Genomic DNA, 24,623 nt, shown 5'->3' on the forward strand with positions numbered 1-24,623 from the left:
TTGGGAAACAGAAAAAACACAGCAATTGATCAGCCAATGTAGAAGATACAAAAACGTTCGGAGGAACACAGGGATACAGCTGTATAATTCACTTGGGCACGAAGTAAGTAAGGGTAGATGGGAAACCAATGCGAAGTGACTGTTGCAAAATGTGAAGACACAGAATAAGAAATGGTTGTCTGAAAGATTTATTCAGTGTACAGAATATTCAAAAGGACATGTACAGAATACTCAGAAGAACAACTTTAAAAGTGAGGACATCAGCTTTAAGAGTGCAATGAGAATTCCACTGTCAAATGCAGAGGAGGGAGCGGGTACGTGGAGAGAGTGAACTGAAGCCGTCTACGAGGGGAAGGACTCGTCTGATGACTTGACAGAAGAAGAAATGAGAATCACAACGGAAGACACTGGAGATCCCACATAAGAGCCAGAGCTTAACACAGCTTTGGAAGAATCCTAAGGAAGTGCAATCCGACGACAAAGGAAGTAGGTTACAGTACGCTTGTTCGCCCACTGCTCGAATACTGCTCAGCAGTGTGGGATCCGAACCAGATAGAGTTGATAGAAGAGATAGAGAAGATCCAACGGAGAGCAGCGCGCTTCGTTACAGGATCATTTAGTAATCGTGAAAGCGTTACGGAGATGATAAAGAAACTCGAGTGGAAGACTCTGCAGGAGAGACGCTCAGTAGCTCGGTACGGGCTTTTGTTAAAGTTTCGAGAACATACTTTCACCGAAGAGTCAAGCAGTATATTGCTCCCTCCTACGTATATCTCGCGAAGAGACCATGAGGATAAAATCAGAGAGATAAGAGCCCACACAGAAGCATACCGACAATCCTTCTTTCCACGTACAATACGAGACTGGAATAGAAGGGAGAACCTATAGAGGTACTCAGGGTACCCTCCGCCACACACCACCAGGTGGCTTGCGGAGTATGGATGTAGATGTAGATGTAGAAGCGAGAAGCGATAGGTAACATACCTTCTGAGTTTCCGAAATCATTGGCGAAAGTGTCAACCAAGAATTATTGAAGTTGGCTCCTAGAATATATGAGAATGGTGGTATACCATTACACCCAACCATGAAGATGAGCAGATACTCGCAGGCCCCTATAGCACAACTAGCATAACACCTCATTCATGGCATTTGTCGACAGGAACAATATATACAGAGGAATGGAAAAGGTAATAGAGGATATGATAGATGACCATCATTTTAACTGTCAGAAGGCTAGTAGCATGAGAGGGCGTTGTAACTGATGAGAGAAACAAAACTTGGAAAATAAAATTTCCACATTCATAGGCCCTGTAGACCTGCAAAAAGCATCCGGAGATGTAAAATTCTGCACGATTTTCGAAATATTGAGAAAAATACGAGTATGTTGCAAAGAAAGACGGGTGATACTATAAGGTAACCTGTTACTACGTGTTATTACGTTATTATTGGGAATGGAAATGCTTATTGATTGTGAAATTAACGTGAGAAGATTAGGGTCGCCACCGACTCTAACCATACAAGTAATCGAAGGTTTGGCCGAGTCGGAAAATAAATTGATTTGATCACAGACCAAAAACACATAAAAATACGTACGTCGTGATATCGCTCATAGGGAATGCGATGCAATTAATAGTATCTAAGGTGCACTGTCCACGAGAATCAACGTTTTAAAATAAAATACCACATCCATGAACACTGTGCAGAAGATCAGCTCCGAGCAACACACCTGAAAGTAAGACTTAATGTAAAGAATTTGTTTTAAAATAAATTGTTTTAAAACAAATCACTGGACCCGTGCGTAAGGAAACGCGTTGGATGTGCTAGCAGGAAAGCTACCAGGCGGGGGCTTAGGTGCAAAAACGTAACCTCGGAATGCAAGAGAAAATTGTGTATAAAATCATTTATTCCTAAGATATGGATGTGAGTCATGTACACAATTTCTGATAACATTAATTCCTAAAACATTAACGAAAAGCATCGATACATTCACCGTTATAATCTACACCTAAAACCATTGGCTTGAATCATTCATACAACTGCCGATGCTTGACAACTGATCGAAATAACTCGTGAAGCGGTACACGTTTCGCGGTACACCCGCCTGCCCACGTGGTTTGAGGGGACGCAGTTTCTAGGTATCGTGGCCAACTTGCAACAATATCACATCACACAGTCATGAACAGTTAACATTCTCTAAAACAAACACGAGATCGGACAGTTGGTGGTGACGGTAGCCCAACAAACTCTAATGTTGAACCACGTGGTTGGCTCTCCATGGACGAAAATTTACGAGAATACAAAGCTATTAATATCTAGAAAAATTAAAACTTATACAGGCACAGCTGAAGGCAAGCACCAAAATGGTTGAAATGGCTCTGAGCACTATGGGACTTAACATCTATGGTCATCAGTCCCCTAGAACTTAGAACTACTTAAACCTATTTAACCTAAGGACATCACACAACACCCAGTCATCACGAGGCAGAGGAAAAACAGACATTCATACAGAAGCGAGTGCTCACTTCTTATCGACACCTTTGTGTGGCACTCTTTCGGTGGATCCAAGTCTGCTATAGAAATTCACTAAAAGAAAAATGTGCCAAAGTTTTGCATTCCTTGCTGCGACAATGCAAAGCAAAGCAAACTTTCAGAGTTGAAAAGCGAGACCAAAAGCTAACAGCTCTCCCCTCGCCAAGTAAGAACGCGCCACGCGGTCAGTCTGACTGACCCTTCTTCGACTGGAGCACAGCTGTGGACAGGCGGCAGACTGCCTCCCTTTTTCATCTCCAGCCTCCTCCACGCTCCGTGTGGCCCAGAAAACTCAAGGATGCCATTCCCGCCACCAACCTAACGCAGGTGGATTTCTCAGCAATAGCGCAAACCTCTTTGCCTGCTTGAGCACTTCGAGACTTCGCTATTCTGCACAATTGCTGCAGACTTTGTGCAGCAGACTATGCCACCGTATAGCAGCGTGACACACAACCACATTCATTGAATCACGCCACTATGAGAGTTATGAGTAAAGATAAACAAGGAAAATAACGAGAAATGCTAGTGAAAATGGGCTACCAGACTAATGAATGATGGCTACAGGACCCATTCAATACGTACAAGAACCGAGAGGAAACAAAAAGGCTACATGACCAAGAACAAAATGCTCTCCCATCTTCCTACCAAAGTGTTCAGTATGTTCCATTCTTCACCGATTCTGCTGAGAACCTCATCATTTCTTCTCTTATCAGTCCATCAAATTTTCGACATTCGTCTCTAGCACCACATTTCAAATGCTTAGATTCTCTTCTGTCCCAGTTTTTCCACTGCCCATGTTTCACTTTCATAGAATACTGTGCTCCAAACTTACACTCTTAGTTACTCGTCCTCAAACAGAATCCGACATTTGCTTGGATAGATAAAAAAACTACTCACGCAGCAGCAGCAAGGCACACATATAAAAGACTGCTGTGATTGGTAAGCTTTCGGGCCAGTGCTTCCTTCTTCAGGTAGAAGGGTTGAAAGGGAAGGAAGAAGAGTGAAGGAAAAGGACTGGACTGGTCTTGGAAAAGGGGTAGATTTTGGGAAAGTCACCAATAGCTGTGGGCCACGGGAGACTTACTGTACGAGATGAGAAGGGAAGACTAAATGTTGGGGACTGCATCAGACGAGATGTGAAAACCCAAGAGGCTAAAGGCGGAAGGCAAGGTGATATACACGACAGACATTACTGCAAAAACATTGATCACTAGTTATTGTGAGAAGGTAAGTACATTGTACATAACAGAGGTGGGATGAGGCGGTCAAAAATTGATGGGAAAGACAATGAAAGATGCAGGAAACTGAAACAGAGTAAAGCAAAGAATAGTTATAGTGATAAGAAGCTTGGTGGCGAGAACCAAGGAAATGTTGTAGAGTTAGTTCTCACCTACGGAGTCCTGAGAAACTAGTGTCTGGGAGAAGGAATCCTGGTGGTGAAACAGGCGCCGGTGTCACGAATGTCATGTTCTAGAGCATACTCTGCAGCAGGATATTGTGAGTTACCAGTGTATACCCTCAGCCTATGCCCATTCATCCTAATTGATAATCTGATGGTAGTCGTGTCAATGTAGAAGGCTAAACAGTGTTTACATAGTAGCTGGTATATGACTTGTATCTTTTCCCATCTGGCTCTCCCTTTAATAGAATATGTTTTGCCAGTTACAGGGCTATTATAGGAGGACACACTCTTGTTAACTCGAGATCAACGTTTTAGCAGTAGTCTCTGTCTTGTATATTACCCTACCTTCCACCTTTAAGCTCCCTAGATGCGGTCCCCAACATTCCTTCTCATCTTGTACTGTAAGTCACCTCTGACCCGCGGTTCTGGGTGACTTTCCCAAAATCTACCCCTTTCCCCCCTTTTCCTAGACCTGTCCAGTCCTTTTCCTTAACCCTTCTTCCTTCCGTTCAACCCTTTTACCTGCAGAAGGAGCCACTGGCTCCGAAAGCTTGCCAATCACAACAGTTTCTATGTGTGTTCTGACGCTGCTTCGTGAGTAGATTGTTTTATCTATCCTATTAAATAAATTTATCAATGATTGTTTGATTTCGTTGTTACAAAACTGACAGTTGATGTTAGTTGACTTCGTTTGGCCATGAACATCCTCTTTGAATGTTCGTCTCTAATCTTTATGTTATCTTTCATTTTTCCATTATGAGTTTGTCCTTGGTTAAAATGGTTCTGAGCACTATGGGACTCAATTTCTGAGGTCTTTAGACCCCTAGAACTTAGAACTAGTTAAACCTAACTAACCTAAGGACATCACACACATCCATGCCCAAGGCAGGATTCGAACCTGCGAACGTAGCAGTCTCGCTGTTCCAGACTGCTGGGCTTAGAACCGCACGGCCACTTCAGCCGGCTACTTTGTCCTGAAGGTAGCAGAATTCTTTCAGTTCGTCTTGATCCTTGCCTACAATTCTGACCTAGACCTCATAATTTAATCTTTCTATGGTTTAGTCTTAATTGATAACGTCTACCCATTAGATTGTTTATTCTACTCAACATCTCCTAGTGTTACCTCTGACTTCCATTGAGAACAGCAATGACATCAGCTATTCCTGTCACTGATAAACTTGCAACATGAATTTTAATTCCATTTCTGAACCCCATTCCGTCATTGCTTCTTCGATATACAGATTGAATCCTAAGGGCGATTAGATGTATGTCTTTTACCTTTCCAAACCTAATCTGTTTGTTATTGGTCTTCCTATTTTTTCCTCTTGTTTGATGTACAAATTGTACGTAACCCTTCTTTCCCTAGAGGTTACACCCATTTTCCTTAGAGTTTCGGAAATCCTGCAACATTTTAAATTATTGTACAATATTTATCTGACTACAAATCCTACGGACATGCCTAGATTTTCCTTAAGTCTCGCTTTAATCATCAATCGCCAACTGAGAAGTCCTACGCTGATGCCTTTATCTTTCCTAAAACCAAATTGATGGTCATCTAGCACTTCCTCAATCTACTTTTCGTCTTATATACATATTCTGGTCAGCAACTTGAGTGTGAGAGCTCTTCAGGTAATTGTGCGGATGTCCTCTCACTTATGTGTCCTTGAACATACAAAACTATGTGAATGATATTTTCAAGAGACACTGATTGTTTATCTGGAGAACCAGTTTGAATAATAATTTGGCTCCAAAATTTCTGAACAATTTTCGAAATTCCTAAGAACTCATTCATATGCCTTCCACATGATTTGATCGCGAGTCTTCCTAACCCCTGTTTGTTTCTGTGGGCTGAGGAGGTAGGCATCTCGACGACCGCGGCTTTCCGTGAAGTCGACGAGGCCAGCAGAGGACAAAGCAGCGTCGACGTGACCGCCACAGGATAAAATGATTCCCGCCGCTGAACACCACAGCCGACTCTGGCCCTACACTATGCTGCTTGTGGTGTGGTGTCAGTGGTAGCCACAGATCTCAACCCAGGTTACATCGGTCTGTCTGTGATGGCTGGTGAACTTTTCAGCACTCTGTTGTCTCCACCCCAACCCGTGGCTATACATTCTGCAGTCGTTGACCTACAGCCAGATGCCAGTGTAATGTGTCGGTACGCTGCTCTGAAGTCACTCATGCCGAAGATTCGTTTTTTTTTTTTTTTTACAAAGTCATGAAAACGCACGGTTCTTCTACTTTGTCTTTTGCGAATTGCACTGAGGAATTCAAATAGCGTTAGGAACAGAACAAACATCATGTACTCACATCATTATCCATCTGCAGCAATGTCTTTTTTGTACTGAAAATAGGCTCGTATAAGAACGAAATGCGAAAAATCTGGCACAGGCATAAAAAAGCATTATTTTTCTTAACGACGTCGTATCTGCCATTTACTGTAACACTATTTGTTTTCACGACTACATTTTCGATCCTCTGCCCTTTATACAGGTATACAGCAATTACCGAAAAGTGAAGGGCAGACGGCACGTATAGAACGCCACTATCATCCCATACATGAGGCACTCATATTACAACAAATGCTAAAAACTGTGCATCACTTGCATTGGGCCTCTGGAGGTGTGAAAATTTACGAATCTTCTGACGTGTGTATATCTCACTGTTGTCTCTGTATGTTGAGTCCCCTAACTCCGAGTGTACATCAACATTAGATCAGCTCAACGATCATAGCATTGGCATAAGGCAAATTTATTGTTACTGATGTTAACATCACTAAAATGAATCCCCTCAAATCACTGTTCATGTTGTTTATATGACAACTGAGGCAGTTGGTAGGCAACATATTCACATGTCGTTTCTTCTTTGCTCTTAGCAGCGATTGTACATGCCACAGTAAACGTTTTATATCACAGTATCTAAATATCGTGTTAATATTTGTTAACAAAATTTGGTATTCTGTTTACGATACAAGCATTTGATGTAAAGAAATAAGAGAAGAGTTTTCTTTATTGTGATGGTGCGTAATAGTACATATGGTATCCATCGTCAAAGGCTTACAGTAGCTAGGCTGCTCATAAAAACATGGCAGTAATAATCATATACATAATTTTACATGTGTATCCTTTTACCAAATTAACATCACAAAGGCATAAATCGCCTTCAAAACAACTTTCGTACATGAATTGATCCACTGGACAAATAAAAAGAAAAAGGAGTACAAAAAGTGAGATAAAAACATGTGATGGGATACTTGTCACAAAATACAGAACATTGTGTGTATCGCCATGTAATTCCAAAATGTAATGTTAATATGTAAGATAGTGTACCAGTACAAATGTAGTCATACATTTCCATGGACCTTAGAACGTTTAGGCCGAGAATGGCTTTTTCAGCTACACTTGCAAAACACCTTACTCATTTTTTTACTGAATTATTAAGATCTATTACTTCTGTTAAAATAAATACACTCTAATTATAAAAACCTGTATGAGTGGACATAATTCTTCCTCATTTCCATACATATCATACAACTCACGGGAAACGTCGTAAAGACTACTCATATTATTAAACCAGCATAGATAAGATCCTGTGCCAATCGTTACGTCCTATGCTTGTCAGTATTTCAAAGTCAAACAGCCAAACTGTACATCCTCATTAATGTTACTTTCTATTATTAGCACATAAAACTGGCTAGAATTTATTTCAAGATCTCTTATTTCTTAAATCTGTCTTCTCGTTGGGCAAGCCGTGTGGGTGATTTTTGAAGTAGTTGTATAATTCCACTTCTTCAGATGTTTTGATACTTCTACCCGTAGGTTAATTTTTATTACTGGATCTACGTTAGGTGGTGGTACTCCTCTCTCTTTGCTTGATGTGCTCTTTAAACTTGTCGTTGGAATATGAGCTTTGTAACGTCCGGTCAAGGTGTCTATGTAGCTCATACGATTACTGACATTGCATATTGATCTAGTTTCAAAAGGTAAATGCAGCCTGCATACACTCTCTGGGGGCAGAAAGTGAAAGCTGTGCTTCCTACAGAAGTCTGATCCACTGGCTTGTTCATCAGCGCGTCGTCTCCCGTCTTGTGCAGAACTGCAGGCCCAGGCGGCTATTTTCCGGGAACGCCTCTCCAGCTACTGGCGGGAATTGGCGCAGCTGCTCTCACTCGGTGCGACGCACGCCTCACAGCTGTTGCTTCCCCTCGCATTCGAACGTATGGTAAGTGGAGTTTTTTCGTCCTCTTATAAACTGTATTATACGTACAGGGGGTGAGAAAATGACACACACGACCTCGTCAGTTCTGGGAGAGTGTTTCCCAGTTTACCGGCTTCATACTGTAGCTATCTAGAGCTCTCCAGTTCTGGAAGAATTCTGAACCAACCTCTACTTCTATGAGCCTTTTGGGGCTATGGTACTGGTAGGCTAAGCTCGGAATGGTTAGAGATCGAAGAAAATGGCCTGCATCTTTCTTTTCTCGCATTTGCTAGCTACTTCTTTAACAGATTCAGGTAAGTTTGCATCCAATCCTCCTTTACAAGCTGCAGCATGTTAGCTTCGAATTTAGTGGAGTGGTCAAGAGTCTCAGTGTGGCAATTCAAGTCTCCGTCAGCATCTTCTCTTCCTAAGAATCTCTGCTCCATATGGAAGGCCTATAAAATTACATCTCTCAACATGGAGCTTCGTCAACGTCAAATCTCGTAATGAACCTGTGTACATACCACATAACTTATACAGTTCGTTGCAACTGCTCGAACTCTTCCCACCTTAACATTCACGTGGCATTTCCCAGGACTCCATGACAAGACGAAAGCGCAGCTGACACTTGTGGCTCGACGCCAGTGGTGGCCCCCTGTGCTCACCTCTGCCAGCCAGCACTCTCCGTGTGGCACAGCAATGTCCCAGCCGCCGCAGCCACAGAGGACGTGCAACGATAACGAAGGTCCACCAGTTAGCGCGTGTTGCGTCAGCGAGTGGCTTTGTTAAAGGCACTGTGCTACTACAGACACAAGCGGAATATCTAGTGAATGAGTCAAGACCAATGGAAACCTATGCGAGACCAACGTGAAACCGGATGCTGCTTTCTGAGAGCGTTCATCATAGTCGTTAGCCTTTCTGCACGTGTCTCGTGGCCTAACTCGAACCATTATCGAGTCTGAATTCTGTGTCTATGATTTATGAACACTACCACCAGAGATTTTCCCACTACCGAGAATAAAGGCTATGTGGTCTTAAGACATACACTGGACTCACATCCGGGAGGACGACGGTTCAATCCCGTGTCCGGGCATTCTGATTTAGGGCACGGCCGACTTCCATCCCCATCCTTCCCAAATCCGATGAGACTGATGACCTCGCTGTCTGGTCTCCTTCCCCTAATAAACCCAACCTTAACACATAGAATGGCCACTTGTGACTGTTTGGATTCTGGCAGTAGTAGACATGGAAAGCAAAAGGACGAGGTATGATCTGTGTCTTTGTGTAACATTTTGTGGCGTATGTAGCAACGTGCCAGTCCCTAAAGAATCGTGTGAGCCTCATTTTGGATCCTTTGAGAAGAGAATTAGGCGATACCTGTTTCAGTGAACTGAAAACGTTCTGGTTGGATTAAATCTTTTTCCTATAAATATCACAAATGTTTTTGCTGGATGGTAATTTCAAAGATTGATAGATGCGGGTTCCGTATTTAAGAATGGTTTCTGCCGACATCGTATCATGTCCTGTCATTACATCTTGTTTTGGTTACCATCATCCATGCATTTCACTGCAGCAATGGCAATTTACCTGATACGTATCCAATATTTTGTAGAGATAGTACCTCACAGCTTGCGAGAATGTTTAAAGGACGACTTCTTTATTAAATTTGTTGTGCAGCTACGCTTCGTTGATCATACACTGCACCTGCTTAGTAAAAGTGTAATTGCGAAAAGGTATTCCGTGAACCAGTGTTGTACAGATAGTTTCGACTTATAGACACAGTTTGCTTTCTGAATGAAACTTAAGTCTTCAGACAGCTGCAGCAGTCTTGAGGTATTCGTACTCGAGATAATTCCTCTCGTTGTTCTTCACTACAGCCCTGCAGAGTAGTACAGCAAAGCGTGCTGTGGCCCAGGTAACGACGCAGCTTACGATTTTGACCCTGTGTCCCTGGTAACTGGGCTCTCAAATAATACTGTGTACAAATATGTATGTATGTGTGTTCAGAATTGTTGAAATGGCTCTGAGCACTATGGGACTTAACTTCTCAGGTCATCAGTCCCCTAGAACTTAGAACTACTCAAACCTAACTAACCTAAGGACATCACACACATCCATGCCAGAGGCAGGATTCGATCCTGCGACCGTAGCAGTCGCGCGGTTAGAGACTGAAGCACTTAGGACCGCTCGGCCACACCGGCCGGCATAGATTAGGTCTAGATGGCAGTGGCGCCATCGCAAGGACAACGGGTTCAACGTTTTGGAAAGTGCCGATTCAAAAGTGTGCCCACCTTCCAATTCACTGCTCCTGCACAACGAGGGAAATGCTGAATTTTACTTTCCGTTTTACCACAAACGGGATGTTAGCTGCCCGCTGACCGCTAGCCGCATGCTGTCACAGCGAGGACGTGACGCACGTCCCACAGACACACACACACACACGTAAACGCGTGCAGTATTCCTGGCGCACATCCGCAAAGCTCTACTTACGCAAATACGAATTGGAGGCGATAAATCGCGATCCCGCGTAGAACCGGTCGACCATGTAAATTTCTAAAATATTGTATTCGAAATGGATTTATTTTTTCTCTGGCACCTGCCATCAATATAAAACTGATGAAGGAGGTATTTCTTTCAAACAATATGAAAAAGAACAACAACTGTACTGTGAAAACAACTGCAAGCTTTTTAATTTCCATTTTTTCTCGTATTTGTGATATACGTAACAGTTATGTTATTTCGTAATTGATTCATTACAATATACACATTCTTTTGCGCATAAGGTAATTTTTTAATTTCCAATGTCTATTAAACTCTTATTAGTAACTCAGAGAGAGAGAGAGAGAGAGAGAGAGAGAGAGAAATTTTCAGCGTGTACATACTTAGAACAGCAACAGCAATGCCAGCTCAAAAACAATACACACACACACACACACACACACACACACACACACACACACACATATGCACTCAGAACTGTGACAAACAGTTCATCAAACTATTCCACACACACCCAGTCAAGTGGAACACATTGTTACCTTTTTACTAACAAATAAGCCCACCCAGACACATCAGTAAATAGTCTGGGTGCAGCAGATTTCCACACCTATGCCCCCCGATGAACCACTTGTAATCGTGTTAGGACACCGCTGCTTCCAGCTGGAATTGCAGCATATACCTCAGTATATAACCTCCTGATACGCATTTGTGGTGCAACGCCAATGCCCTAGAGGAGGCACCTGTTGAATTCCCTGAACGTGAAAGTCTTTCAGGCTGTGAGAGTCACCGTGTTTGTGATGCAGACTTGTGGGATAGTCCATCTCTACCTCTAGGACATATGCCTCAACAGCGTCAGCAGCCACATATTAGATATCTTCCCTCAGTCTGGTGATTTCCCCTTTGGACATCCATGAGAGCCCTTGAAAAGGTGAATTTGTTGCACGGTTTGCCTTTAGAGACAGTTTACATCCATGTAAAGGATGAAACTGAAATCGTGAGACAACCTGTACTCCGCCTCGATTATTTACAGGTTATTTGCCTTGGCATACCTGCGCACACATTGGCAAAGTCACTCGTGAATCGAATGTTCCAGGAAGACATGTATCTCAACGTTGGTCAAGAATTCGCAGCTGGCTTGTGTCTTCCTTAACATGGCAGCCCACGAAAATCTCAGTCATATGCTACAGAACTTCTCGCAGGTGTTGGCGGTCAGATGTACATTGGTGTTCATCATTTTACATGTTCTGATAAATCAGAGGTGCTGAAGTCCTGCTGTTCGTTCACCAAGTGCCCGTTCTTTCCATTAATTATGGAAATGCCTCTTCCTTTACTAGAGAATCCAGATATTCGTATGGAAAGACCCCATCTCCGTCACAAGTTGAAACTCTTGAAACCCTACATCATCGAGATAAGTGGCTCCCTTTGCTAAGAATATCTTTAGGACGCGTTGGTTCGGCAAATTTCTAAAGAGACGTGAGCATGAAGCGTTGAGAATTGAGGAAGTGGTGTAATACTCTTTGAAGCGGCATGTATTTGACAACGGTGTCAGAAATGACACTGATCTTATCATCCTACTACCCAGACTCGTCAAAGTGCTGAACTGCAAAGGGGGCATCATGGCTGTGGGCTGTGGCAGTGAGCACTAACATGGGTTGTCAGCTGCACTCTGGGACTTCCCCGTTACGTGGCAACATTCTCTACAGGGAGCTTGCTCAACTCTGTCCAGTCACAGTCCCCAGATATAACGATCAGCTGCCTGCTTGCTCAGTGCGTCATTCTCCTTCACGTTGGTCATGGGGACGTTTTTACTATATATGTAATAAACACGCCATACAAGACTTTCAAGCTCAGTGAGCAGCCATCTCGCGCTATTCCCTTGACATAAGATTTTAATTTTAGTGCCCAGAACTTGATGGGTAGCCACATATCGTATGCATCATTTCGTGACAGTGATTTGGGAGGCAGAGACACCACGTTGACACTGTACCACAGGAGCTAGGAGGCGCTCTAAACCGACGTAAACGACGAAGGGACAGAAGTGTTGGTGAGAGGTATTCTTAAACTTCGAGAACCGTTTATCCTTGGTAAGTATTTCCACACCTATTGTTTCCTGGCTCTAGCAGTCAATCAGGTGTCTTTAGAGATACATGCTCTTGGTAAACGACTTGAGACATCTACAGCAAAAACATCTAGCACCTTGTTTGTTTTCATTTCAGAGGAACATAGGTGGTACATGCATTTTATCCAAACGTTGTGTTGCTTATCGTCTTCAGAGATTAGCAGCAGGTCTACACTTTGTGGATGTTTCTCGGCTAATATGGACAAGAAGAGGGGACCACCTAATTTACGATCGACTTCTTTGTCGATATGCCAACAGCGTGTTAATGTTAGTCTTCTTCTTATGGCTTTCCTACATTCAGCCATAAACGAGAAATTAGAACGTCAGTAGACATCTGGTGTTTGTTTTGTATCTGTATGCCCTGTATTTTTCGGTTAATTTCTATCGCTAGTGAGAAGCAACCATGGAAATCAATTTAAATTCCTCTCATCATGATTATGGGCATTAGGACATGCTTTTTGTTAGCAATATACACTTTTGAAGAGAGATGTAACTGGACCCCACAATAAGTTGATCAAAATCAAGGTAGAGCATACAGCTGAGTGTCTCACAGGACCCCTTTCCTGCATCTCAGAAAAGTGACTCAGTATGACCACTCTGGTATCGACTCACTCCATGATGTCACGACAGCTCTCCCCCTAACTTTGACAATGCTCTTCCCCTCAACAACACGTCGAACTCCTAATAACTCTGCACACAACAAGGAGAAATAGTCGAAGTTGATAAGTATCTAAGGAAGGAGAAATAAAAATCCGTACTCGTATAATGATAATAATAAATTCTGAGTACTTGCAAGTAAAACTGTTGTTGTCTTCATTACTGGAATACACTTCCAGCAACACATCACCAGTGGGCATGTTTGTCATTAAGGGCATATCCAGCATGGGTACTAGAGGTGGTGTATGACGTCGGCAGGGGAATGTGTCTGAAAGAATATGGACAAACCGAAATGAAAAGACAGGTGCAAAAGAACTAGTAGCTGGTGGTCGTGTCAAAACACCGATATTCGCACTGAGAACATCTACAAAGTAGAGCATCTCAAAAATAACAAAAAAATTTAATACTGTACAAAAAGCGATATCTACCTCTGAACAATCGAAGACGTTCCCAAGAGATCATCATTATCAGCTGCTGGGTTCAGATCCCACAGCAAGTAACGCCTGCTCACACCTAGAAAAGAAGAAGTAGAACCCATAAGAATCACTTACGCTACTAGCCATTAAAATTCCTACACCAAGAAGAAATGCAGATGATAAACGGGTATTCATTGGACAAATATATTATTCTAGAACTGACAGTGATTACATTTTGACGGAATTTCGGTGCATAGATCCTGAGAAATCAGTACCCAGAACAACCACCTATGGCCGTAATAACGGCCTTGATCCGTCTGGGCATAAAGTCAAACAGAGCTTTGATGGCGTGTATAGGTACAGCTGCCCATGCAGCCGGAACACGATATCACAGTAAATCAAGAGTAGTGACTAGCGTATTGTGACGAGCCAGTTGCTCGGGCACCATTGACCAGACGTTTTCAATTGGTGAGAGATCTGGAGAACGTGCTGGCAAGGGCAGCAGTCGAACATTTTCTGTATCCAGAAAGGCCCGTACAGGACCTGCAACATACTGTCACGAATTGTCCTGCTGAAATGTAGGATCTCGCAGGGATCGAATGAAAGTAGAGCCACGGGTCGTAAGACATCTGCAATTTAACGTCCACTGTTCAAAGTGCCGTCAATGCGAGCAAGAGGTGACCCAGACGTGTAACCAATGGCACCCTAAACCTTCACGCCAGGTTATACGCCAGTATGGCGATGACGAATACACGCTTCCAATGTGCGTTCACCACGATGTCGCCAAACACGGATGCGACCATCATGATGCTGTAAACAGAACCTGGAGTCATCCGAAAAAATGACATTTTGCCATTCGTGCACCCAGGATCGTCGTTGAATACACCATAGCAAGCGCTCCTGTTTGTGATCCAGCGTCAAGGGTAACCGCAGCCACGGTGTCCGAGCTGATAGTCCATGCTGCTGCAAACGTTATAGACCTGTTCGTGCAGATGGTTGTTGTCTGGCAAACGTCCGCATCTGAACATGGCTGGACGATCCGTTACAGCCATGCGGATAAGATGCCTGTCATCTCGACCTAGTGATACGAGGCAGTTGGGATACAGCACGGCGTTCCGTATTACCTTCCTGAACCCACCGATTCCATATTCTTCTGACAGTCATTGGATCTCGACCAACGCGAGCAGCAATTTCGCAATATGATAAACCGCAACCGCGATAGGCTACAACCGGACCTTTATCAAAGTCGGAAACGTGATGGGGCGCATTTCTCCTCCTTACACGAGTCAACGCAACAACCTTTCACCAGGCAACGCCGGTCAACTGCTGTGTGTGTATGAGAAATCGGTTGGAAACTTTCCTCATGTCAGCACGTTGTAGGTGTCGCCCCTCACATGCCCCTCACATCTTGCTACTACTCTCATTACTTACCAAACGTGGACGCAAGGTAGCACACACGGCTTTGTTTCGCGTAAGAAGAAGAAGTTCCACATATTAAACGAGTGGGATTGTGGTGTGACAGAAATGCACGAAATGGAATACGCTGGCTGCAAGTAGCTGCTGATCGGTCATGTTTTGAGTGACACATTGCTGAAACATGGGAAATCATCCCGACAGTTCTCCAAAAAGAGTGTAGATGTCACCTGGTAAATAAACATAGCTGTTAAAAGAACTGTAAAAAATGAGCTCGGAGTATCTAAATAAGTACAAAAATTTTATTAAGAAAATAATATTTGCACATATCTGCCACACAAGTAAATCCGTTTTTCTCTCCACCACCGTACACTTGCCTAAGGTGTCTGCTGGCGTACAGTTGAATGATTCCAAATTCAGGATGGCAGTGTTCTTGAAAATATCGAACATTCATACCACCACCTAACGACCTTTGACGTGCATGACGCTCTCTCTGCGATCACAGTTTCCTTATAGGTCATTCCTGTATCGTGGCGGCTACTGCGACAGTGTCTTCCAAGACATGTCACACTTCATTGTTCTGAGCAGCTACGCAGAAGTGACGCCGGCCACGGTGGTCTCGAGGTTCTAGGCGCGCAGTCCGGAACCGTGCGACTGCTACGGTCGCAGGTTCGAATCCAGCCTCGGGCGTGGATGGGTGTGATGTCCTTAGGTTAGTTAGGTTTAAGTAGTTCTAAATTCTAGGGGACTAATGACCACAGCAGTTGAGTCCCATAGTGCTCAGAGCCATTTGAACCATTTTTTTGAGCAGAAGTGACAACTGTGTAGAAACTTGTCAAACACAGAGTGAGTCGATGTGTGTGGCAACAGCTGCATCTGTAATCATCTTTAAACATGAAGCGGCCGCACTCGTCATGGAAGCCTCGCCTGTGAGCAACAATGTTGTACCACGAAACAGGCAGACTGGACGCTGGCAAGCAGGTCTTCAGCTGTACCTACAGGTGTTTTGTACACGTACATCTTGGCATAACCTCAGGAAGTGAAGTCTAGGGTTGTAAGATCCAGCGATCGCAATGGCCATCAGAGAGGAACCCCCCCCCCCCCCCCTTTTCCAGTCCTACAATGAGTGTGAATATTCTTCAGGTGCTTGCAAACATTAACATCAAAATGGAATGATCTTGCATAATGCCCTAAAATACCTTGACTGAGAATCTTTGCTGTTGGTCTCCGATATGGGTGGCGTGGGTGTTGTCCTCATTCTAGATCTGCCTGTATGGCTTTTTAAAACAACATCACGCATGAATGAGGCCTCATCCACAAACAATACAAACTGTATGAAGTTAGACACTACATCGCAGTGAACGATACTGGATTGACACAAGCAGACATAGGGCTCAAAATCCGTTTGTCCCAGTGCTTGATTACTTATTGTGCAATGTACACAGCAACACACCTCACCATGAACTCGACACAAGCCATCTGATGCAATGGACAGCTGACAGCAGGGTCAGTGGTGTGCTTCCGGCACAGGTTAATGCGCCACTGCGATGCTTGAGTGCTGCGAGCCTAGTTGTGTACAGAGGGTCCGTTTGGTGGTTAGGTGTGCACACCGTTTATCAGCTGCTACTGTTCGAGTGCACAACGGACACTCGAGATCTTTCCAAGAGTGTGTAGAACTGCAGGCATCATTGCAATACATGCATTCATTCAGACTGACAGTCGTTGCTTTGAAGCATTGCTATGAGCTACATTGTTGTAAGGTGGTGCACGCTTAGCATGTCCTTAACACAATAAATATGCACTTTCGAATATTGGTTCCCTATCTCAGTATAATCTATTGTGGGACCACTGTCACCTGTTTCAGTCTGGCCCAAAAAGTTTGGGGACTCCACGTACAGAGAACAAGAGCAGTTCTGTCCCACTTCCCTCAGACTCACCCGACGGCACCCATATCTGTGGTGAACACTCACCTTTCAGAACAACATACTGGGCGATGCTAGGGTAGATAGAAGAAAGGGAAACAGAATGGGCAAGTGCGAGAGGGACTCACGCACTGAGGGTTCTGTACAAACTCCCCATCCTGGGAATCGAGATTCCCAATAATGGTTGCCTGCTATCGAGACCTTGTAAGTTTACTGGCAAAAAACTGGTCCCAGGAATACCAAGATCGGTTGAGAAATTCTACGTTATTTCCTCAGCCCAGCCCAAACAAACGAGATCAAGCAAGCAGAGGACTTTAGTTTGTGTATGTAGGAAGAGAAGATTTAATAACACATTTCTGTTTACACACTAAATCATGAATACAACATACATTTTATGTCTGAATGCAGTAATGTTCGTATGTTATACTTTCAACAGGTGATGAATACAATGTATGTCTAAATCGAAAACGACATCTTTATGTGATGTAATTAAAAGTTAACAAGTTTCAGATTTTTTGCTTTACTTGTACCGAATAACTTAGTTTTTGCCAAATCTCATGATTGCAAGTCAATGGAGAGCACCCTATAGGTTTCGATGGGTGAGTTTTCGATTATGAAAACACGAGGCATACACGGCCGTATCTGTTGACTGGAGTCAGTTATAAGCTTACGGTTTTTACGCCGCCAAGGGTTCATATACCTTTGTATGTGACATAATTTGAACATGATACCCAGAACTGATCCAGAGAAAAAGATTCCTAACAGATGGACAGACAAATAGACCGACTGATAAAAAGTAATACAAAAAGTATTTTCCAGAGTTATACAGTTACCAATTATGGATTTTAAGATTTTTTCCTTTATTTGCACTGTGAAATCTGGCTTCTTCCAAATTGTCATGATTCTAAATCAACAGGGACTACCTTATAGATTTTTGTGAGTGACTTTTCAAGTATGAAAATATGTAATTTGAATGCCCATATCTTCATTGCATTGACTTAGATGCCTAGAATTTGTACAACGCCAAAGGAGCGTAGATCTTAATATGTGACATAAACGTGAACTTCGTACCCGAAAATTGTCTAGAAAAAATGAAAAATTATCTTATCACTCGGACAGTCAATACAGTCCTTCAAATGTGCAATATTCGAGACGTGTTCAGATACAGACGACATCGTGTTAGATGACGAGCAACAAACGCAAGTTTTCGGCAAAAGCGATCAGCCAGGCAACAGAGAAACGCTACAAAATTTTTAGTCAAACTGACATTTCGTGTGTGCACAATTAACCCACATAGTGTTTCAGATATGGAGCGGCTGATGTCTATCGTTGCGTTTATAGAAGGTCATAAGATGTGTTCAGGTTTCTCAGTGCGTTGGTAACGAGAAGGATTTTAACGTATTTGTCAACAATCTGGCCATTCTATTTTCGAAAACCTTTCGAAAGTTTGAATAGAATCTCGTCTGAGTTCCAGCCACGCCATGTGGCTTTACACGTAGGATCTCGAGGCTGCTGGCAGCTCTAGAACATTTCAGTTGGATACATCGTCACGGAAGTATACATTCATACATTCAGACGTCTGTAATGTCAACTACCAAGAAATATCTGCACCTCTCTTATCTGATGTCACAGTTTGAGAAACGTATTTATTTAATAAAACCCCACTACGCATCTGTTGTGCATTAACGTTTTTATGCCTGTACAAAACTGAATGTACTGCAGTCATGCGCTGGCAGTAATGTCAGCGTCATGTATTAGTGCTACATGTAACTGTATATTAAGACAGGCTGCGCTTGTGGATGTTGTGAAAGTAATTTGAACTATTTTCTGTGCGTCTCAGGGTAACCACGCAAGTGATCAGCAACTCCACGGTTGGATTAAGGACATGGAACGTGTGAAAGACATGCTGCGCACGAAATTAATCGGATGGGTACAGGACTTGCAATTCGCCAGCAAACAGGTGGAGCACTACGAGGTGGAGGGAGAGAAGGACAGACCAGGGCACTTGATACTCAGGTATAAACCAGTGCACACTCAAATGTCTGTTGTAGTCACTATGCTTTATTGGAGTTTATCTCACTTTTATCCATGGAAGTATTCATTAAAGTTATAGAAAACACAGGGATCATTTAATTAAAGAAATGGCTCTGAGCACTATGGGACTTAACATCTTAGGTCATCAGTCACCTAGAACTTAGAACTACTTAAACCTAACTAACCTAAGGAGATCACACAACACCCAGCCATCACGAGGCAAAGAAAAATCCCTTACCCCGCCGGGAATCGAACCCGGGCGTGGGAAGCGAGAACGCTACCGCACGACCGCGAGATGCGGGCGCATTTAATTCAGAATGGAGTAAAGAACTAGCACTAATAGACAGTAGTGAAGGACATGGTTACAGAAACTCGTGATTTACAAAGTTTTTTGTCTCCGTTTAGCCTTCGATATTTTGATTCGTATTGTGTCTTAAAATGTGCCACGTATTACGTTACAGACAAGCGGAGAAAACTGACACAAATAACTGATGTTGCTGCATTTACTAGAGAAGGTATTGATGGTTACAGATACTTCTGAAGTTTTCATAATTTGTGGAAACAATGATGTGGAACCCGACACGAAAAGTGAGCGTGTCCTCGTATTATTCGCGACCAACAAAAAAAAATCACTTCGGGAGAAATTACGGTAATACCACGTAGAAGCTACTCTGGTCCAGATACTGGCATCCAGTCGGTGAGCAAAAGTGGCCACAAGTCATGTTCATCTCAATAGATGGAGGAAAAATCTAAGCAGCGATGAGGGAAGATGGGAAGACGTCAGTAGAGGGCAGGAAGTGGATAGCCATCGTTCTTATATTTTGTCCTGTGGTTGGTGTGTTTAAATCAGTCCGTAGCATAGAGCGTAAATACTGGAGGTTGCGAGCGGGAGGAAAGCGGAATAGTCTCTCAAGTGGTTAACATATGGGGCAGTGGAATGGAGCCTGTAGGAGATATGTTGGCACCATGGAGGGTGACCAGGTGGCTTCCTATGTGGGAATGGGCAAGCTCCCAGCAGGCACCCCAGGTCTTGTGGCGGTGTTCTTGGATTATTTTAGGTGGCTTATTGAAGGATAGCTATGGAAGTGGAGAACATGAATTACGATGGACACTTAGACTCAGTCGTGATTACTATCAATACGATGAAAGACATCTGCAGTTATATCTTAAGAGGTCGGTAGGGGAGTCACTTTGGGCTGAGTGTGTCTAGGAAATGGACTAGGTCTTCTGAAACGAATATGATCAACCGACATCCACAGTTCAGTTCATCATGAGAACTGATGTGGGTAACCAGCTGTGGAGAGGCAGTGGTCGGTGTGAGGAACGAAATTATGTGCTATAGGATGGCTCGGACAGAGACAGGCAGTAGCACAGATCACGGTCAGGGCGGTAAAATACACAGTCAGGGTAAGGTATTAGGCAGGAGGATTGAACATGATTTGTAGCCAACTAAAGCTGTTTCTGAGGAACGGTATTGTTACTCCACAATGTTTATTATGTGGGGCTTTGTGGTTTGCTACTCCACATCTGTCATTATAACTGTGAGTGGGTTACTGGTGCTTTGTGTACGGAAACATGCAGATAGTGTGACGGGATAAAACTATAGATATTGTGTCAGGCAGTGGGAATGAAGGTAACAGTGGTTGGGAATCTGAACTGAAAATCGGGGATGGGTAGATTTCAAGACAGGGGTGCACTAGACAAAGGAAGCAGCTAATCGGAGAGCAGAGTACTTGTGGAGTGCACATGGCGGTTTCAGGCTAGCCAGTAGTTTGAGGTACTCTCATGAACACTCGCCAGTTGGTACACACTTAGGGAAATCAGATAGCTTTCAGAGTAAAGTTAGTTCGACTCTGAAACTTTTATCAGGCACTGTCGAAGTATTTGTACCATAGTTCCCAAATTTACTCACCTCCATGAACGTTCTCAGCCTCAAATTATTCTTGAATTGAGAGCTGGCTAAGACGCAAAGTAAAAAAAAAAAAAACTCTGAGATATTTAGCTAGTCTTGGAATGTGTATCGGAAAGTCGTATTCGACGCCGTAGGAGGAGAAGTGTTCATTGCAGTTGACAAAAAATATTCTCTCTACTGAGGTTGAATTTGAGTGCAATAGTGAAGTTACGTGGTCGCACATAACAGGACAAGGTGAAACCGTATCAGTTGTTGGATGTTTTTACCACCCACTCGACTCCGCTGGGACACATGTGGAGCCATTCAGAGAAGGTAAATGGTCAGCATTGCAAAAATATCCAGATCACGCGACACTAGCTGGCGGTGAGCTTAACCTACAGAGTATAGACTGGGACATGTATGGATTCACTGCAGGTAGTGCAGACAGACAGCCTTGTGATGGACGTTTGAACACGATATCCGAAAACTGTGCTGAGCAGCTAGTTCGGCAGCCAGCACAAACAGGCAGGACCTTATCGATGGCGTCAGCATACAGATGGGGATTAGTGATCATGATGTTATCAGCGACTATGGTTACGAAAGTCACTAAATCAGTCGAGAACGCTAGGAGAGTTGATATGGAGTTGTCAGCATTTCACTTAGATAATACAATACAATCATTTAATTCCAGAATTATGGCCATAGAGGAATTATGGCTAAAGTTTACAGAGACTGTAAATCGTGATCCGGAAAAGTATGCGCCTACTAAGTGGATCAAGTGCGGAAAAGACTCATCATGCTTTAATAACAAAATTCGGAAAATGCTGAGGAACGAAAGGCTGTTACATTCTCGGTTCAAAAAAGAACGCGCAAATGAGGACAGCAAGATTTGTAGAGATTCGTGCGTCTGTGAAAAGATCTGTGCACGGGTCATACAACAGCTACCGGAAGAAGTTTTGGTCCTCTGCAAAATCGTTAAGCGGATCTAACGCTTCTATTCAGCCACACGTTGACCAGTCTGCTTTGGTGGTAGAATATTCCAAAAGGAAGGCTGAAGTTAAAAGTTCCCCGTTTAAGAAATCGTTCACGCAGGAGAATGGTACAAATGTGCCGTCGTTCGACCATCGCACAGAGTCCCGTATGGAAATCATAGTAATGAGTACCCCTGGCGTAGAGAAACAGCTGAAACAGCTGAAAATAAGTAAGTGGCAATGCCTAGATGGACTGCCAGTTGGGTTTTACAAGGAGTAGTGTACGGCATTGGCCCCTTACCTAGTTTGCGTTTACCGCGAATTTTGCGATCAGTGCTAAGAACCAAGCGAATGGGAAAAAGTGAAAGTGACTCTAGTGTATAAGAAAGGTAAAAGAACGGACCCACAAAACTGCACACCTATACCCCTAACACCTGTTTCCTGCAGAATCCTTGAACATATTCTCAGTTCGAACATAATCAACTTTCTTCAGACTAAGGAGCTTATGTGCACAAATCAACACGGTTTTGGTAAGCATCGCTTCTGTGAAACTCACCCTTTCCTTTTCTCGCATGATGCACTGAGAGCTATGGATGAAGGGCAACAGGCTGGTTCCATATTTCTTGATTTCTCGAAAGCATTTGACATGGCGTCTCATTGCGGGGTGCTAAAGGAAGAACGAGCACATGGAATAATTTGAGTGACTGCGGGTTAACACAAGATGACGTCGACAAAATTTCTAGTTGGTGTGATGAATAGCAGGTGGCTCTTGCTGTAGAAGAAAGCGGATGAGTAGCAAAAACGAACCCGTAATATCAGGATACGGCATTCCAAGTATCCTGCTTGCCACAGTCACTTGGTGTAAATATCTGGGCGTAATGTTGCGAAGCGAGATGAAATGGAATAAACGTGTGAGGATTCTGGTAGGGAAGGCGAACGGTCGACTTGGGTTTATTGGGAGAGTTTTGTGAAAGTGTGGTTCATGTGTGAGGGAGAGCCCGTATAGGACGCCAGCGCGACTTCTTGTTCAGCACTGCTCGAGTGTTTGGGATCTGCACCAGGTCGGATTGAAAGAAGGCATCGAAACAATTCAGGGGGAGCAGGTAGATTTGTTACCGGAGGTTCGATCAGCATGCAACTGTTACGTATATGCTTCTGGAGCTCAGCAGGGAAGAAGACACTCCCTTCCAAGGAAACAACTGAGAAAGTGTAGAGAACCTGGCTGCAGAACGATCCTAATGACGCCACCATACATTTGTGGTAGGGTCCACGAAGACAAGATACGAGGAATTGCGGCTCCTAAGGAGGCATATAGACTGGCGTCTGTCCCTCGCTCTGTCAGCGAGCGGAACAGGAAAGGAAACGACTAGTTGTGGAACAGGGTACCCTCCGCCACGCACCTCACGTTGGCTTGCGGATTATGTATGGAGACGTAGATACAAAGGACGATACTTGAGAGGAGTTATTGGTTTCATGTCCGTAAATTTAGTGAAATCATTTTTGGCTTGGTTTCATTTGGAATCGTGAGGTTTTACCTATTCTCTTTCCTTTGTTTGGTCTTATGAGTGCATGCATAAAGCTTGTGGTGTAACAGGTGTCCCCAGTTGTGTGTAGGTAAGGACATTGACAGTAGTTTATGACGGCGGTGACGAAGCTACAGTGGTGGTGGATGTGGTTGGAACTTCCGGCTCCGGCAGTGGTGCGGGCGATGGGGCGAGCAGCGATTTGGCGCTGGCGACGGTGTTGGCGACAGAGCCAGCGACGCTGCTGGAGAGGGAGTCGACGGAGGCGCAGGTGGCGGCGACGGTGGTGGAGCATTTGACGGAGGCAGTGGCGGAGGAGCTGCCAGACTACGGCTCTCTGTGAGTGGTGAAGCAATGAAGACGACGACGAAGGGTGGGAGGTTGCCGGCGAAGAGCCACTAGCAGAGTCCAGGTGAGAACTGAGCTGCTGGAGAAGTGTAGTGGGGCGTGTCAGCAAAACGGAGGATGCACTTCGTACTGGAAATTTTGGGAGGACATTTCGAGGTCAACATGAGTAAAGCGAGTCAGAAAATATACTCCAACCGAGAACGTGCTCAACGTGAGTAAAAAGGTGAGGGGTGTTGCTCAAAACAATGAACGTTCTCCGATTTCGTGTGAACAAAACTTGAGGAGCTTCTCACAACCGGAAAATATTGAAGCGAGATCTGTAGCATTCTGCGGAATGAGTAAGTTCTGTTAACTGTTACCTACATTTTGCCAATGTTGGCAGAATTCATATTGCTTGGGACGCAAAAAAAAGTATATAGCCCATCGAAGTGCTGAATTGAGGAGCTGTAGAAGTTTATACCGCTTTGACAATAAGAACATTATCTGCGGACTACCTCTCAAAAGAAGTGAAAATTGAAACATTTTTATTGCTATTTAGTAGCCCCAAGTTTTCAGACTGATGTACGAGAACATTTAGCCGCAGGCCTACACCAAACAACCGTGTCACTGACGTTTTCTGACGTTCACCATCATGTTTTCTCACAGCATAAGTCTTATACAGTGTGATGTTAGAAATACGTAGGGTTACCACAAAAATTAATA

The 24,623-nt window shown here is 43.7% G+C and overlaps 1 protein-coding gene across 1 annotated transcript in view; it reads left to right on the forward strand.

Annotated features, from left to right (window-relative positions):
* Window positions 1–24,623, forward strand: part of LOC126295037 (uncharacterized) — a 436,392-nt gene that overhangs the window by 237,939 nt on the left and 173,830 nt on the right. The window contains exon 3 of the mRNA XM_049987287.1: window positions 8,025–8,152. Coding sequence (XP_049843244.1) covers window positions 8,025–8,152 — 128 coding nt within the window. The remainder of the gene's footprint in view (window positions 1–8,024; window positions 8,153–24,623) is intronic.

Source organism: Schistocerca gregaria, chromosome 11, assembly GCF_023897955.1.
Source record: "Schistocerca gregaria isolate iqSchGreg1 chromosome 11, iqSchGreg1.2, whole genome shotgun sequence".
Taxonomy (NCBI): domain Eukaryota; kingdom Metazoa; phylum Arthropoda; class Insecta; order Orthoptera; family Acrididae; genus Schistocerca; species Schistocerca gregaria.